The 18469-nt window shown below is 30.3% G+C and overlaps 1 protein-coding gene across 1 annotated transcript in view; it reads right to left on the reverse strand.

Annotated features, from left to right (window-relative positions):
- GBE1 (1,4-alpha-glucan branching enzyme 1) overlaps positions 1–18469 on the reverse strand; it is a gene marked incomplete at its 5' end in the record, with an annotated part of 239060 nt that overhangs the window by 67390 nt on the left and 153201 nt on the right. The window contains 3 exon segments of the mRNA XM_006926236.3: positions 3631–3726; positions 6199–6326; positions 8436–8551. Coding sequence (XP_006926298.2) covers positions 3631–3726; positions 6199–6326; positions 8436–8551 — 340 coding nt within the window.

The following is an 18469-nucleotide window of genomic DNA, read 5'->3' on the forward strand; positions in this document are numbered from 1 at the left end:
CTCATAGGAAGAGGATGAAAAGACAAGCAAACAGACTGGGATAGAATATTTGTCAACCACATATCTAACAAAAGAGTTGAATCTAGAATATATAAAGAACTCTCAAAATTTCACAGTAAACAAATGATCCAATCAGAAAATGGTCAAACAAGAATAGACATTTCACCAAAGAGGATACACAGAAAGTACATGAAAAGATATTCACCATTATAAGCCAATAAGAAAATGCAAATTAAACCACAGTGAGATATCACTACACACCTCTAGGAATGACTAAAACAAAAAAAGTGACAAAAGCAAGTGCTATTGTGCAAGGAGATGCAGAAACTAGATCTCTCCAATATTGCTGGTGAGAACATAAAATATTACAGCTATTCTGAAAATGGTGTGGCAATTTCTTAAAAAATTAAACATCCAACTACTATATGATCCAGTACTTTTGGGCACTTATCCTAGAATAATGAAAATAAATGAGCAATTATCCTAGAATATGACTTATGGTCATAGAAACACCTATACACAAATGTTTATAGCAGCTTTATTTTTAACAGCCCAAACCTAAAAACAATTCAGATGTCTTTAAATGAGCAAATGATTAAACAAATTATGATATAACCATACCATGGAATACTATTCAGTAGTAAAAAGGAAAACACTAGTGATACATGCAACGACCTGAGTGAATCTCCAGACAATTTTGCTGAGTAAAATATGGCAATCCAGAAAGGTTATGCACTGTATGATTCCATTTATATAAATCCTTGGAATTACAAAATTATAGAAATGAAATTCAGATTAGTGGTTAACATGGGTAAAGAAGTGATTGGGGGTAGAAGGATGCAGGTGTAGGTATAAAGGAGATGTTAGGGAACATTGTGGTAATGGAAATGTTTTGTATCTTGACTACAACAATGTCAGTATCCTGATTGTGATATTGTACTATAGGTTTGAAAGATGTTACCATTGGGAGGATACTAGTTAAGAGGACATCAGATCTCACTGTACTATTTCTTATAATCATGTGTATCTACAGTTTTGTCAATATAAAAAGTTTAATTAAAAAACTATTTTTATATATTTAAAAATACTAGGTGCACAACAAATATTTCATTGAATTAATGAATGAATGAATTAAATACTTATATCATCTTTACATAAACATATCAGTTATTAGATAACAAAAATGATCAAATAAAATTAAAGGACATAAAACAAATTTGGTGTACTGCAGATGGTAAATATTTGTTCAGTGAATGATTAAACTAATATAATATTCCAAACTACTGATTTTGAAATCATACAAGCAGAAGTAGTAAATAATTTTCTTTAGGACAACAAAAACAAATGGAATCTAGCATTCTAATCTAACTCAGACGCTATGGGTAAATAACAATGAATGCCACGTACACTGAATATAGCTGACGTTTAGATTAATACTCTGATGTGTTTTATTGACATTTGAGGGAATGATAGTCATTTATAGAATTACCATTTTTTTAATTCACAACTTACAAAAGTTGGGGAAAATCACAAAGTTTTTAAAAATATGACTTTAACCCTCTCTAATCTTATTAACTAAAGCCCTCATTTCTGTGACGCAAAAAGATTTTTAAATAATTACATAAAACAGAAGATGACTTCTGCCTTTCAAGAATTTACAATCTAAGAAGACAGCATGGTCATATCCTAAACATATGAAAATGCATTTTTCCACTTGTATGATATACCGCCTTGTACAGTGCCTTGGGCATACAAAGTACTAAAATATTTAGTCTATTAAAGATTAAAAAAAATAAACTGCCAATATTATTTGGAAAAGAAAAATATCCTATTGTGTGCTATGATTGATTGGGAAATAATTCTAGGTTGATATATACCTTTAAATATTCTTTAATCTGCTCAAAGGCTGGTGAAGGCTTTTCAGTGGGAGGTTAAAAAAGTAAAATTTTGCACTTGTTAGGAAAAAAGTCTGCATGAAAAATTAAAAATTGTAAGTGATGGTGGGTGAATAACAAAACTTAAACCAAAGTGAGAAAATTAAAGACCATAACATTTTTTAAAATAATAAATATAAAGCGACTTGTCTAGGTATTAAAGCTAGAACACTCATTTGTCCGATTTCTAAGACTGTCTCTATAAAACACTCGCTTTTGAATTAACAATGTTTGAGGAGTCATTATAAATGGAGAAACAGAAGTTGTGTTGTTAGAAGTTTAAAGTCACAGCTGTGCATTACACAAATTGCCAGAGATACAGGAAAGATGGTTAAGAGATGATTACAATAAGCCACTTCCTTCAGAGTAGGCACTATGGGTTTTCTGTGCAAAGTTATGCACTTCTACCACTGTTATCTCATGATACTAGTTCATGCCTGTACTAAAGGCCTCATTAGAAAGTTATGATTATTTGATACCTATCTAATTCCTACACATATTAATCCTATGATTATGAAATTGACCAAAAATATTGCATATCAATTCTAAGTTTATATAACAACTTTAGTTCTATAGGTAAACATTAAATAAAACAAAATACAATCCAAACTGCTTGGAATTGTCATTAAATTTAATAAAATTGTATTAGAAATGATGTGCAAGGTGTTATGTACACATATTCATTCCTAGCGCTTGACACATGATAAGGACTTCTAACCCATTTCCTTCTAACCCATTTCCTGCCCCGAGAATACTTGCCACTGGCGCTAGCAGCTATATTGTTTATCCCAGAGATAACTCACCAATTACAGTCCTAACCTTACCCCCAAAATTTGCCATGAAATCTCGTTTTTATTATTATTTTGGTATCGCTCTAATACATCGACAGTCTTTGGAAAAAAATGACATCATTCTAGTTACAGCATTCTGTTTTTGGTAGTGGTATTCCATTTACAAAATATAGTAATTCTCATTCGCTAAAAATGTCAAATCCTAGATGTCTGCTTTGTGTGGTTCCATGCTTTGAAATTTACCACATGAAAAATAATGATTAAACACTGATCATCATATATATTTCTGTTACATTAGGATTATAGACAAGTTCTGTTTAGAAATAATTCCAAGAACAGTTTTTATTTTTTATTTTCACATTGAAAACCAGTCAGATTTGCTTCAGCCTCAAAAAGTGCGTTTATGTAGAATTAACACTGGCAAGGAGCTGCACTTTTTTTTCTAACCAGGAAATGGGTTAAATACTGAATGAAGAAGTGGATGAATCCAAGTATGTTGAAGAAAAACCACAGAATAAAGCAAAAACTGGGAATTAAGAAGTAACTTCTACATTATTTGATGATTTGCAGGAAGAAATGGATGCTCTGATGTGTTTTAAATGTAGAACACCAAAGTTTCAAGTATGTGCATTGATAATGCAAAATTTCATCTATACAGCTCACATTATATTAATCATATTTTTCCCCTGTCTGAATAGTACAAGTATGAATACTTTAAGTTAGAACTCTTAGGAGTTTGAGAAGCATCTTATTACAAAAATCTACACACTTATAGGAGATTTTAGTACTTCAATTATAATATCTGTAACTGATAATCACAACTAAGAAATCACAGAAATAATAAATAAATCAATGTAATTTACAATGTCCACGAGAAAAAAAAAAATATTTGCAGAAAATCTTACCTGGATCCATTTATCTGGAATTGCCATGGCTAATCGATAGTCAAAGCCACACCCTCCCTGGGAAATTGGAGAACACAGAGCTGGCATTAAAACATCCTAAACAAAAGATATCAGCATTATCAGTTCATATAGCTTAAATTTTTACTAAATATAAGTAACATTCAGGCCAATAAATAAAAACCATAAATAAGGGCATATATTTTTGGAGTATTTTGGTAGCATAATTGTAAAAGTAGTTAAAATTGTAATAGCATATCTCATTTCTTAAAATGAGAAAAAATTTTGTGTAGGACAACTTTGATCTCATGATACTATATTTTTCTTTTCCTTGGTATAGTAAAACTGCTATTGATAAAACATAGTTTCTTAGACTGATTTTTGAACTACTCTGTGAACATTTTATTAGTTACTACTTTCATGAAACACAAAAATCCATGTAGCATATATCCGTTATACCTGTTCTCTCCGCATATAGCATTGACATGGAGTGTATTTTGTGAGCACTTAGCTCACTTAGCTCATTTCTGATGAAATGTAGAGTTAATACATTAAGAATGAAGCAACAAGATGGTTTTCGGTATAGTCGAATACACTTGGAAAGGGTCTCTGAGGTTATCTAGTGGATCTTCTTCAATCAGAAGATACAGAAACTGAGGTTTATTGAGGTGAAGGAATTAAAATAATCATGTGTTTCAAATGAAGGTTTTGTTCTTTAATATCTAAAGAGCAGTTATGACTATTCTAGAGGAAAAAAAAACCTTAATTTAAAAATATTTTAAATTAATATAAGAAATATAACCATGTGGAGTGGGAGCCATATCTTAGGGGAAAAAGAGTTTCAATTTTAATAATTGTCATTTTAGGACTTTAAGTAAAATTACATTACTTTGTTACGCCACATTGCTTTCTCAAAAAAAAAAGTTCACGAGGATCAATTCCACATTTTAAAGAGACTCCCCACTGGACAGAGAAGTGATGCATTGAAATTGAAGTAGTTTTCAATTTAAGTAGAATAAATTGAAGACATACCTTGTTTAAAAAATTTTTCAAAGTAATATAGGGAGGCTGAAGTCTCAAAGTTTCATTGGTGGAAACACTAGAGAAAAGCTCCCTAGATGATGAAACTATTTTACTTGAAATGAACAAAAAGATCAATGTAACAATTTTAAGTTTTATGTATTAAATAACTTCTTCATTTTTTCCCACTTTTGATTTGTACTGTCATTAATTGTTTATAATAATTTGTCATATGTAGTAACTCTGCTTTGAATTGACATAAATATAATTGACAAAATAAATTTTTGATGCTTGACAGATAAAACTAAAAAATATAAGAGACAGAAAAGAAGTTTAAAACACACTCTGATTCATGTTAAAAGATATTCAATGCATAAATTATTAGCACAAGTATTAGCAAGATTTATAAGTTATGACCAAATTTAAGTAGGTAAAGAATGTAAAATGATCCTGGGTACCAGAATGGCATTATAATTGTTGGGTTTTTAAAAATTCTATATAAGAATTTATTCCATAAATTTAGGATTCATTGCTTTATTCCTAGAAAATATTTACAAGGCAAAGGCCTAAAGAAAGTAACTGTTCCCTATCCAGAGATAAACAGGGAAATCATACCACCTAGTTGGAGAGCTGGGGATTTGAGAAATGGATAAAAAAGGCTATACAAATAATAAATATATGTATTTATATTTATTATAATATATAATATGTATTATTACACATATAAAGGAGACAATCACTACTTCATTTCATTCCAATGAACTAAAAGCCAACAATGTGAAAACGTGTCTTAATTCTGACTTTAACATGGTCTTATTATTTTTAAATGCCAACCACTAGACTTTGTATAGAACAGTTTTAACATAATGAATTCTATATTAATAATAATTCCAAGTCAGAAGACTCAAAAAACCAGAGGGATTTTAGTACTAAATCAAAATTAGCATAAGCATTTAACAAACTTCTTAATTTATCACATTTATCACCAAGAGGGGAATTGTCAATTATGCATATACCAAATTATATCATTACAGTGCAGCTTTGGGACAGTTAATCATGAACCTTCAGTAATCATAAATAACTAGTGAACATTTGGCAATTGGAGAGCAGTAACATAAACAAGAAAGGTAATCTCAGAACAAGAAGGCTTCAGAGAAGCTCACAGGCAGTGATCCATGCCATCTCTAATGACTGAACCAGAAAAGAAAAAAATAAATAAATAAATAGAAGTACAAGAATATTTGATTTTTTTCTCTGCTCAAGGTCTCATGGCAGAAGGTCCTGTCCATTGATTAGGATATTTTACTTTCTAACCACTGGCATTTCCTTTTATAACAAAGCAGTGATGACAAGTAATTAGTGTACACTACCACTTAGTAGGAAAACAGTGAATTCTAAATAATGTGCCACCCATACAAGGTAGCTTCATTGTAGTCAATATACAATTCAGTTATGCAATTACTGACATGATATTAACTATTCAAATATTGTTTGCTGACAAAATGTTCTACATTAAAGAGGATCAGAGGGTAGAGATCATTATGACTTTACCTCAGCTATTGTTATTGACTCTGGATACAAAGTGTGAATCAAATGATTTGCCAACATGAGATAAACCAAGGCATCTTCATCCACCTGTAGTCCAAAATATTCATGGTAATCACCTGAAAAGCCTTGACCTAGAGAACAGAAAATCAATATGGATGCATTATGTTGACACATAAGTCTTAACTCTTCGCAAATGCTCCCACCAATTAGTTTGTTGATATCAGTTTTGTTATCATAGCAAGTAAAGTGTAATGAGCCTGAATACCACATAATGTTACCATCAGCAAATATATAATCTAACTTAAAAAAGTAGTCCTTATCAACATTCAGAGTTAAGACAATTCTCAATTAAATTTTTGTTTTACAAAAGTGAACAAAATCACTTTGAATTAAAATATAATTTATTTCTAACTAAATTTAATGCAGAAAAACAAATCTAATATCAAAGAGAATTCTAAATTGCAACTTTTAGGTAACTTTTTTGTCACTTTAAGAGATGTTAATATTAGCTAGCTTCTATTAGATCTCTCCGAAGTAAAGTATGAAAAATATAAAATTGAGATGTAATGTTTATACCATTTTAAATATGTGCTTCAATTTATACAATATGGATTTCCTATAATGGCAAATAAATTTTAACGCTCTCTAATATCCTTCTACCTCCTCTTCCCTCAACTCCTAATTTTGGTTGCTTATAGTATATTTCAGTGTCACTTACTGAGGTAAAACCATTTACTTTCTATTCCTTCAGTTGTTTACTCTTGTTTTAATAAAATCAAATTAGTGCTCAACACCCACCTTTTTCCCATTTCTCTATATCAAAGTTCTTTATTTTGACTCACAGCTTTTTCAGTTTGCTAGATTTCATCACTGAAGGATATTTCAAGTATAACTACAGAAGTTCTATTCCTCAAGGTCTTTCAAATTTATACCTAAATGGCTATTAAACTATCAATTTCCTGAACCATACTTTGTTTCTCTAAGAATTTTGTAGATATTGCTATTGGCAATAGAGCAGTAGGAACCCAGGCATTTTTTTTATCCATGCTGGTAATTGATTTTAATTCTTAGTTGTCACCTAATAAATGTCTCTTTGTTACTGAATTTTATAAATTAAACACTCTATGTCTTAATGTTAATTGTTTAATATCACTTTTTTTTCCTGGTATGTCTTCTCTGCAGTACAGTTTTTTTTTTTCTTCTCATCATTTCAAAGGGAGAAAACATATTAACTCAGAATGTTACCATTTCTTGGGCTGTCTACTCAGAGAAAGTATATCCCATATCCATGGATTTCAGTTCATTTCTCCAACTCCATAATTTCTTGGAAAATACCTAGCCTTCAGCAGAGGGATGTTCTGCAAGGGCATGTAGATGTTTTATTCTAGAAGAGGATCTTTCTTGAATTTTGCCATACTTGCCTTTTTCATCCCCTAAATAAGCTTCTCCCAAACTTGAGGAAGTTAATGAAATCTGTCATGTTTTACAGGTTGAATTTCATTCCTAGGCACATGTAATGGAGACATCTCCATAACTGTGCTGCATGATTTGCAGATAGCAACATACTTTGAATAGACCTCGTTTCTCTGGCAGCCACTTTGCAAGATTTGTAGTCTAAAATCCTTTTTTCTTTGGATTAGTTGTTCCTGGTAAATATTTGGTCATCAAAATAATTTTTTGCCACGTTACCTACTGAGGAATTAGAATTCTATACAACTTCTTTATACAACTTTTAAATTGAAGATCTCTGATCAATATTTTTAATTACAAATTAATTTACAATTTAATTTTAACTAACTATATCTCTATTTAAAATATGCATATTTTCTTCAATGTCTAATATGCAGCAACCCACACATTCACAAATGTTGATTTATTTTTCTTATTTATTTTTCATTGAAAATGCTGTCATGTTCACATCCTGAGGGTGCTGCAATAAATGGCTTCCTTAAAAAAATTTTTTAGATGAAAGCTACATATTAAGAACAGCATGTTATTAAGTAAATATATATAAAATAAAATAATTATCTTTTTACTTAGAAAATGTATTTATACCTAACCTCTTGCCAAAAAAGGATCAGAAGTGAATGAAGAAAAGACATACAATGGAATGGATAAAAATCAAGCCATCAGTAACAGTCACTACAGTTTCTGTAACTGAACTCCAAAACTTGCTGTAATCTACCAGTAAAAAAATAACATAAAATCATTAGTTACATGTAATAGATCAGGTCACCTACCCATTCCATGGTGATGATAGAGCATGGATGTAACACCATCAAAACGAAATCCATCAAAGCCATATTCTTCCAACCACCATCTTATGTTTGACAGAAGAAATCTTAAAACTTCCCAGCTACAATATTAGAGAAATATATTTTTAAGAACAATGGTATACAGTGTTTCCTTTAATGTTATATATCATTTGCTGAGTATTCATTAAAATTATAAATCTCTATCTTAGGAATCATGATACTCAAATATATCATATAAAAAACAGAAAACTACTAAGATTTTTCTCATTGGTTTCATAAAACTAATTCTAAAAAGAAAAATATTAAATTTATTTAGCTGCAAAAATCACTTAATATCTAAGAAAAATTGAGAAAATATTCAAAGTTCAGTGATTCTGTCTTGTTCAATGTGGTGTCCTCAGCAACCATACAATGATAGCTATACAGTAGTGCTTAAAAAGACAAAAATAAAACAAAAGAAACCTGCTACTTATTTCTGAATTTTCAACAAGATATTTCACGTAATATAACCACAGTTATGTAATTCCTCTTTTAGAAAATATAATTCCACTCTCAATAGAAAAACTGCCTTCAATGTTTGTCTGCTTAAAATATTTCCCCATTCTACAATTTCAAACAGATACAAAACAGAATAAAAAGTAAAAAACAAACAAACAAACAAAAACCTCAAAATCAACCAACCACATCATAAGCAATATTACATTTACTAGACTATTGTTTTGTGAGGGTAAAACAGTACCTAATTATTAAAAAACACATGTCATACAAAGTAAAAAGTTTTACAAGTTAAAGACTCCTCCATCCATAAAACAAACAAACAAACAAACAAACAAACAAACAAAAAACTGTTATAACCCAAGTTAAAAACGCCACCACATGAAACAAGCCTATTTCGGACAATTGAAAAGAGGGCATCATAAATTAGTAGTATTTTTAGTCACATCAGTTATGGTTAAGTCCTCTATCTTATGATAATTGTATTTTTAAGACTTTAATACCTCATTTAGTTTAATGACAAGGCAGTAATAGTGTACACAAATCTTTAATACAGTTGAAATTTATGTATTCTTTAAAACCTTCCATATATTAAAGAGCAATCTGACATAGGTGGCGATTAAGTAATCATGATCAACTCAGGAATTGTAAATCTAAACTTTGAGGAAAGATGAGTGCTGGTGGAAATTAACTGCTTTAAATAAGTTACTTTGAGTTTTAAAAACTAACTTAAAATTAAAAAAATAAATGAAAAAAACAGAAATACAAGTAATCCAGCAAATATGAAAGGGAATAAGGAAGTTCTAGATTGTTGGATCCAAGCTAGGATGAAAATAGAATTTATGTTTCTATTTATTGCATATCCATTTAGAATTTAAGGAAAAAATTCTGTTTTACAAAAATAAATGAATAAAACCAAAGAGATATTGTACAAGTGAACAAGATCAAAATTATTCCATTTTGTATAGGAATTTCTAATAATTTTTTTAAATAGATAAACTTTATTTTTTTAGAGCAGTTTTTGGTTCACAGCAAAATTGAAAGAAGCATATCTATACTTTTAACATGGTGACTATATGACTATTTCAGAGAGAAGACATGAAATTTGCACATCAATAATCCTTTGCAAACAATTTTTTGAAAAAAAAAGTTTTCTAATCTGGCCATTTGATGGATAATGTACATTTACTTCTGGAAAGTAAACTGAAAAATATATTTAGCCTAAAATACCATAGAGTTGGAACAGAATTTGTTTAACCCATTTCTGTTTAGAAATAAAAAAAGTGTAGCTTGCTGCCAGCATTAATTTTATATAAACACGTTCTTTGAGGCTGAAACAAATCTGACTGGTTTTCAATGTGAAAATAAAATATAAAAACTGTTCTTGGAGTATTTCTAAACAGAACTTTTCTGTAATCCTAATGTAACAGAAATGTATATGATGATCGGTATTTAATAATAATTTATTCATGTGGTAAATTTCAAAGCACAGAACCACACAAAGTGGATTTGACATTTTCAGCAATTGAGAATTACTATATTTTGTAAATGGCATACCACTACTAAAAACAGAATTCAGTAAAGAGAATGATGTCATTTGTTTCCAAAGACTATCGATATACTAGAATGACACAAAAATAATAATAAAAATGAGATTTCGTGGCAAACTCTGGGGGTAAGGTGAGGACTGTAATTGGCGAGTTATCTCAGGGTAAATGCTGCAAGTATTCTCAGGGCCAAGAAGAAATGGGTTAAATACTCAATATCTCGGATAGATATATGAAGATATAACTATGTAAATAAGACTACTATTTTATTTAGTTTGCAGAGTACTTTAAATTTTTCAATTTGAATTTATGTAGATGAAACTTTTTTTTTTTTTTTTTTTAGTTCTGTCTAGTCCCTGACACTCCACATTTCTATTCCAACTCTGTTTATTCATTAACATCCCCAGCTTGAACTTGTGGACATTTGTTGTCAATTTCTAACATAAAATATCATGGACTGAATGTTTTACAAGTAGACACAGGTTCAAATGTAAAAAAATGTGTCTTAATGTCTACATTGCCCAGTATTACACAGTTCATTAAAGGAAGAGTTACTAAATGTTCTATTGATTCTTGTTGCAATATTTAATCTATTCTAATGAACTAAAAGAGTAATAAAACTGCACTTAACATATTAAAAGAAAAAACACATATTCAGCTGTAACTACATGTGTAGACAGATTCTTGGCATGGATAAATAGGAATTTCTTGTGATAATAAAAAAATAAAAATAATGACTGGAATATTTAATTAAAAAGTTGAATGGGTTAAAAATACTAAATTATATTCTTTAGACTTCTAAAATGCTCTTAGACTAAAGCAATGTCTAAATAACATAAACAATTATTTAAAATTTCACAAGATTAAACTAAGAATAAAGTAAATTTGTAGTGCTTTCAAAATAATTCATTATATTTTATAAATCATTAATGAAAAATAAAATAGGTGTACTGTCCATGGAGACAGAAAACTAATAACACAAAATTTTACAGAGGAGCAAACCATCTACAACAAAAACAGTATAGATATGAAATCTAGAAAATTTTATTTAACAAAATCTCAAGAAATACATACAGAAGAAAAAGAAGACCTAAAATTTCAGTTAGCAGCAGCAAATAGAAAGCAAAAGTTAAAAATATTGTCTGATTAATATTTTATTAATTTAGAATTTAATTAAAAAATGTATATATAACATATACATTTTTGAAAGCTAGATAATTAAGAAAAGTTAATTTAAAAAAATAGTCATATAGGGGTAACAATGTAACATTTTATAAATAATTAGCCTCTGTTTAGGGAAAAAATAAACTACCAATACAGAAAACACGGGGAAAGACAGACTCATAAATATGTCCCAGTATTTCCATGGTCCAAATTTTGTATTTCTAATCTTAGCATGATAATCTAGACAGACTAATATACTCTTTGTAAACTCAATGTTCTGATGAAACTAATTTTAAAATGCAGATTCCTTCTATACAGGCTGTAAAATCAGGGTTTTAGACAACCAGGAAGGCTGAGGTGTGAATCTATAAAGTAACTGGAGCATACACATGAATACTTGCAAGAACACAATCCAGAAAGCAAAGTTGAAAAAATAGTAGATCATGGAGCACTTATAGTGTCATTGGAATGAAGATGTAGCTTTCTCTCCCTTTTTCTTATACAATGTAAACAACCAACTTAATGTAGACAATATATTTATATTATATAAATATATTATAATATATAAATATTATATATTTATATAATAAACATATTTAATATATTATAAATATATTTATCTCAGATCACGTATTACAATAGGAAAGCTGTGCCAGGGTTACTCCAGGTCACCAAAGGTTCAGTGATTTGCTAGAAGGATTCACAGGACTGAGTATATAGCTGTGCTCCTGGCTATGATGTATTACAGCAAAATGATGAAAAGCAAAACCAGCAAATGGAAACATAAGGCAGTTAGTCAGGTATGAGTGACAGGAGCCAAGGCCCAGTTCTGCAACCACAGAAACTTCCCTTAAGGGCCTTCCTTAAGTACCTTCCAGAAATACCTCCCTTTTAGGGTTATAAATTACCCCAAATCCTAGAGCACAAAGGCCATAAAAGCTGCTTGCCTAAACCAGCTACAAACACATGCGCAGAAAGTACTGCTCCTAACTTCAGCCTCATTATACCATCATTATAATATCATGGCTATGCCTGGAAGTTCATGAATCTAATTATAACAGACTGAATTCTGGGTAAGCACATGCATACTAGGCAAAATGTTATGTAGCACCAAGTGTCAGTCAAGGTAACCTCATATAAGGATCATCTAGGACCTCCCATCATGGCCCAAATATAAACAGACCTTCCCATTTCTACATTGTTACAGCCTTCCTGGTTAGAAACTCACCCTTTCCTTTGGTGTGTACTATCTTATCTTTTCACCTCCTAAATTCCACAGAGCTGCAGCCTTCAATAATTCTCTTTTTCTCAATCTCGCCAACCTGTAATTCTTTGCTGCTTCAGCAGGGAAGAACCGAGGAACAACAACACACAACACCACCATCAACCATACTCCACTATCCTCTACCTCCTCCTCCCTCATGCCACTGGGGCGACACTGGATTTCACCTCACTCCAGTGGTGACAGAAAGATACATGGGGCAAAGTTAAGACGGGTCCAGGCATAAGATTCCAAGAGTCCTCTCCTGATGAAGTCACAGTTAATTCTTCCAGCAACGAATTATCACAACAATTGTAAAATGTTGTCAACCAGGGAAACTCATTAGAGACTCAGTTCTCCGAGAAGGTATCAAAATCTAGACTCCCAGAAGTAAGGTGGGCCTTCAGCACAAGACACTTTGTTTCTATTAAGAATTTAGGCAACAGTCACTGTTTTCAGTTCTGGGAATAGTGAGAACACTCCTGAAATCCAATTCCTAGCTTCTAACCAAGGGACAATCTTGCAAACAGGTGTTTCTGGAGTCTTAATGGTCTTAGTAGGGTTATATTAACTTTTCTACACAAAAGCAGAACATAGCATTTCTTATATAATTACAAAATACTATATGTTACTGCAGAAATAACTTCTTCGCATTATCTCAGAGGTACTCATACCTCAAAACCAAGTGGAAGAATCTTAACTATACATTAAACATCAAAATACATAAGGATCTCCGGCTCAAGTACTCTGTTTTGCACTCTACCTTACAACAGCCACATGGACAATACAATTATTAAGCTTGGACATGAATAACTATTTCACTGGATCTATGACTTGCCTTTTAAATAGAACACTAGAACAAGCTTAAGGGATATGAACCAAAGAAAATACAGATATCTGAAAGATGTTTATTACTACTTCTACTTTCATAATTTTCAAATTCAGTATCCATAAATTCCATGTTTCCTTCTTTGGGAAGGGTTGAGAAGAATTATGATGTATTCTAAATTATGACTGAATTTGAAATATTACTCAACCTGCTGTAGTAATGAATGAATTGAATTATCTCAATTGAATGGTCTACCTTGAGTCAAAGTATGAAAATGTCTGGCAAAGGGTACAATAAAAAAGGTGATTTACTTTTTCTACTTCAAAATGTCATCAAATAGTCCATGGCAGAGTTAATATATCCAGTTGATTAGGGTCCCATAAAAACATAAAGCAGAATTTAAGAGTATAGTTTTACTTTTGTGTGTTCCAGCAGGACTTTGACTTTAAGATTACTCCACTGACACAAGGCTTTTAAAGCCTATCCTTAGAAACTACAGGGCAGCCTAGTTTCTAAACAATTGGAGGGGTTAGATGTTGACTTTTAGAAGGTGATGCCAAAAATCTATATACTTTAGTGGCTAGCATGAATATGTGTGAGAAGTTCTCTATTTTAGTTATTAGTGTTATATCTTAAACTAATTAACACATAAGTTAGAAACAAAACTATGTCTATACTGCCTACAATCAATTGATTAGCTTACTCATATTTTTTAAGCAAAAGCAAAATCCCTAAAATCCAGAAAAAGATAATGAAATGCATGTGACTTTCCTGTAAATTATAAACCACTAAAAATGTTTAAATCGCAGGTGTCTGATATAGAAACTGAATACATCAATGAATAATATGTATATATATATTTAAGGATTTCTAACAATCAAAATAATCAGAATTCTAATTGGTTTAGATGTCTAAAATATTCAACCTATAATCAAGTAATGAAGATTTATTAAGGAAATTTTATCTCACACAGATAATTTCAATAGTAAGGTTTTTAGGCTATTTCTAAAAAAAAGAAAAAAATGTCTCGTATTCTGCCATGAACTTTAAATAAAACAAAACAGTCAAATTTTCTTAGCAAGCAAGTATAATCAGATACAACAACACTTATTAGATGAAGTTAGATTTCGCATTCCAGCCTATTAACTAATGTTGTATTATTTGTGGTCCTTAATAACTCCTGGGATTTTCAAAATTAGCATCTTCATCCACTGGATGTTACTAAATCTACTAATATTACATAGGAATAAACAGGGGATGTTATTAAACAGCTAAATATAAAAATATGAAAAATTACACATTCCTTTTAGCTATTTGACAGTCTTTGAAGGTGAATGGCTATTAAATAGTACATTATAAAACCGTGAAGCAAAAATCACATATTTTGATCTGAGTATTTCAACTGAGGCAGTAGACTGACCTTGAACAAAGAAGGTACACTGAGATATTTTCTTTCATGTAAGAGTATGGCATGTCAAATAAGAGGATAGAGTCTTAAGTTACAATTAAAGTAACATTTTTTAAGATACTCTAAAATGTCATTATTGAAAAGCAAGCAGTACCTAACTACTTACTCTATTTTTAAAAATCAAAATAGGTCAACTATCAATTTAATTATAATTAAATTAACCAATAAAGAAAAATGCTATATTTCACTTATATACTTTGTTAATAGAAATTATATTTTTATCAGTCAAAAGATAGTAAGTGAAAAACTTAAAATGACCAAGAAGAATTATTCATCTCTAATACTAGATAGCAGTATAATTGAAAATAAAATGTACCTGGGATTTTAGACACTAAGAATTATATTGTGGTTACTATGTATGTAAATTTCAAATAAAATTAGCAAGTAGCAATAACTCTAGTGAGACAAATTGTTAATTCAACTACTAAATAGCTGTAATAATACAAATTTCAAAATGCAGGTAGTTATTATAAAATTACTTTTAAGTTTTCTTTTCAATATTACCTGATTTTCTAGATTTCCACCTACGACTTTATTTTATATATATTAATATATTGTTTAATCATATTATATCCACTGAGCCCTTATCATAATAAATCATCTTCCTTCCCTTAAGGCCTAAATTGTACTTAGCTTATTAAATATTATATTAAAATTACCTCTATTTGTATTATCTATAAGTCTACTCAGGCATCCATTAGGAAATAAGGAGAGAAGGATAGCATATTTTATCTTGATATGCTAAATGCTTCCAATCATACCTTAATTTAAAAAAAAAAAAAACAGCATCTCCTCAAATAACATTTCCTTCATCGTCATTTCTTCATTACATTGATGAGGGAAAAAATTTTGAATCTTGGCTGGGGCCACTGTCTGTGTGGATTGTCAGATAATAATCTAATCAATTTGATAATGATTACCTGAACGATTAAAAATTAATAAATTTTTCTTTCTATCATTTATTTTTAAATTGGGTCATATTTCTTGCTTTCTCATAAAGATTGTTATCAAAGGTCATTTTTCAAAGCATTGATGCTTATAAAATATGCATCTTTTTCAAAGTAGAGGACCCAAAAAGCTGAGCAGCCCAATGACCAGAAAGCAGAAAACCTAGTTAAGTCACTTCCTATAATGAACATAGGTGAAGTGTTACGTGAAATTTTTACATATCTCATCTGAATAAGGCATTGTTCTTCTCCAGAATAAATCACTATAGGTTAGCTAATTGCATACACTTACATATAGACACAGATATGAAGATACACATGCATTCATGTTTTTCAAACAAGATGAAAAATCTCACATATAGAGAGTGGAGCTAATTACTTTTCCAGATCAAAAAAAAAAAAAAATGATAGTGTCTTGGACATATAATTGGAAAATATTAAATCATAATTGGTAATCAGCTTTTAAAAGTTTATTTTAATGGTAAAAGTTTAGAAACATTATTTTTCGTGTTTTTTCTTCTGATTTACTTCTAGTTGATTTACTAGTATATTTAAATAAACTATTATAATTCTTCTATTACAGAAAAATACATTCTTGAACTTGATTTCTCATCATTTTATTAAAATTTATAATTAGGTATACAATGGTTTTTTACTTATATTTAATCAGTTTTATTTCAAAAGATGACTTGAAGCAACTTACAGATAAATACAACTACTGAGCAACAAAATTGAATGAGGGAAATACAGGTGAATAAAGATCTTATAGCTATATAAGCATAAAGCATCTGAAAATTAATTTTCTTTTCCAGTCCAAAATAATTATGATTTTATATACTATACTGACTACAGAAGGATTTCCCTTGACTATCACCTCTGAATAATAAATATTTTAGCTTAAAAGTCAAGGAAAATACTATTATACTCTATATAAAGATATAGATATTCAGAACACTAAGTAAGTTTTTTAAAAATGCTACAGTGTACTTTGAGACCAAAAATGGATAAGCACTTCAGAGAGGAGGTGAACTGGAGAAAACCAATTGCATCGGGATACAGGTAGAGCAGGGTTAATAAAGAGAGGCACCTAGCTCCTCAAAAAATTGTGTGTGTGTGTGTATGTGTGTGTGTACGTATGCGCACACATGTGCATGTGTATACAACGTGTTCTGCGTGGGTATTGAGGCAATTATTATGAGGGCTGCTATTAATCATATTTAAACTTCAGCAATTTTAAAATTAGCACTAAATTTGCAAAAATAATATACAACTCTCTAATGTTTATTTGTATACATTCCCATAAACAAAGGGAGCTAGTTTTTAGTGGGCTGACTGGAGCAGAATAGAAGGGAGAAATGTGATGTTACACAGAAAAGAAAAAAGAATTCAAATTCAGTGAGTGTTTACCAGCCACCAGACTTTACTTGTTACATAGTCTCAGTTAATAAGCATGTGATATCTAGTATGTTTTATGGTTTGGAAAACTGAGATTTAGAAGAGTTAAATAAAATGCTCAGGATCACTCGGGTAATAGGTACAGGTGGGATTCATCCTTTCGAGTTTGAAACCTCAGCTTTTAATTTTATACCGCCACATTCAGCATGACCTTGTGTAAATTAATTCTTGTTTTTTACAATTTCCTTGGAATATCAATATTTTAAAACCACATTAAGCCTACATATCCATAGCTCTAATATGTGCTCATATTAGTTGTATGAACTTGGGGAAGGTATTTAACTTCTCTAAGCCTCAGTTTTCTTGACTGTAAAATGGGAAGTGATTTTGGCTCCCTCCTAAAAGGGAATTAAATAGGATAAAGTGTATAACATGATTAGTAGTGTTTAATACACAGTAATGGGTCAATTAAGAGGGGTTGAAATGTATTTGTTTAGACATAATTTCAACAGAAATTGGAATAGACCAATGTGTTCTAACAGATATATTTTCTCATATTAAAAATAAATCTTCATAAAGATAAGTATGTTTTAGCTAATATCAAAACAAAATAAGCCTTTTAAAAAACTGCACTTGTTTTTTTCTGCAGTAATGTGGTATTTACTGGTGCATTCGATGCATTATTTCTTGAGTACCTGCTTTGTATCAAGCATAATGCTAGAGATGCTGGGGATATAGTCATGAATAAGAACTATACAATAGCTATTTTTATTGAGTTCAGTGTCTAATGGGAAAGACATGCATCTTAAAATAATAACACAAGGACATTTAATTACCAGAGTGATTAATAATACAAAGAAAAATACGGTAGTATGACACTGTATTGAGAGATCTGTTAATCTAGTCTAGAAAG

Source organism: Pteropus alecto, unplaced genomic scaffold, assembly GCF_000325575.1.
Source record: "Pteropus alecto unplaced genomic scaffold, ASM32557v1 scaffold239, whole genome shotgun sequence".
Taxonomy (NCBI): Eukaryota; Metazoa; Chordata; class Mammalia; order Chiroptera; family Pteropodidae; genus Pteropus; species Pteropus alecto.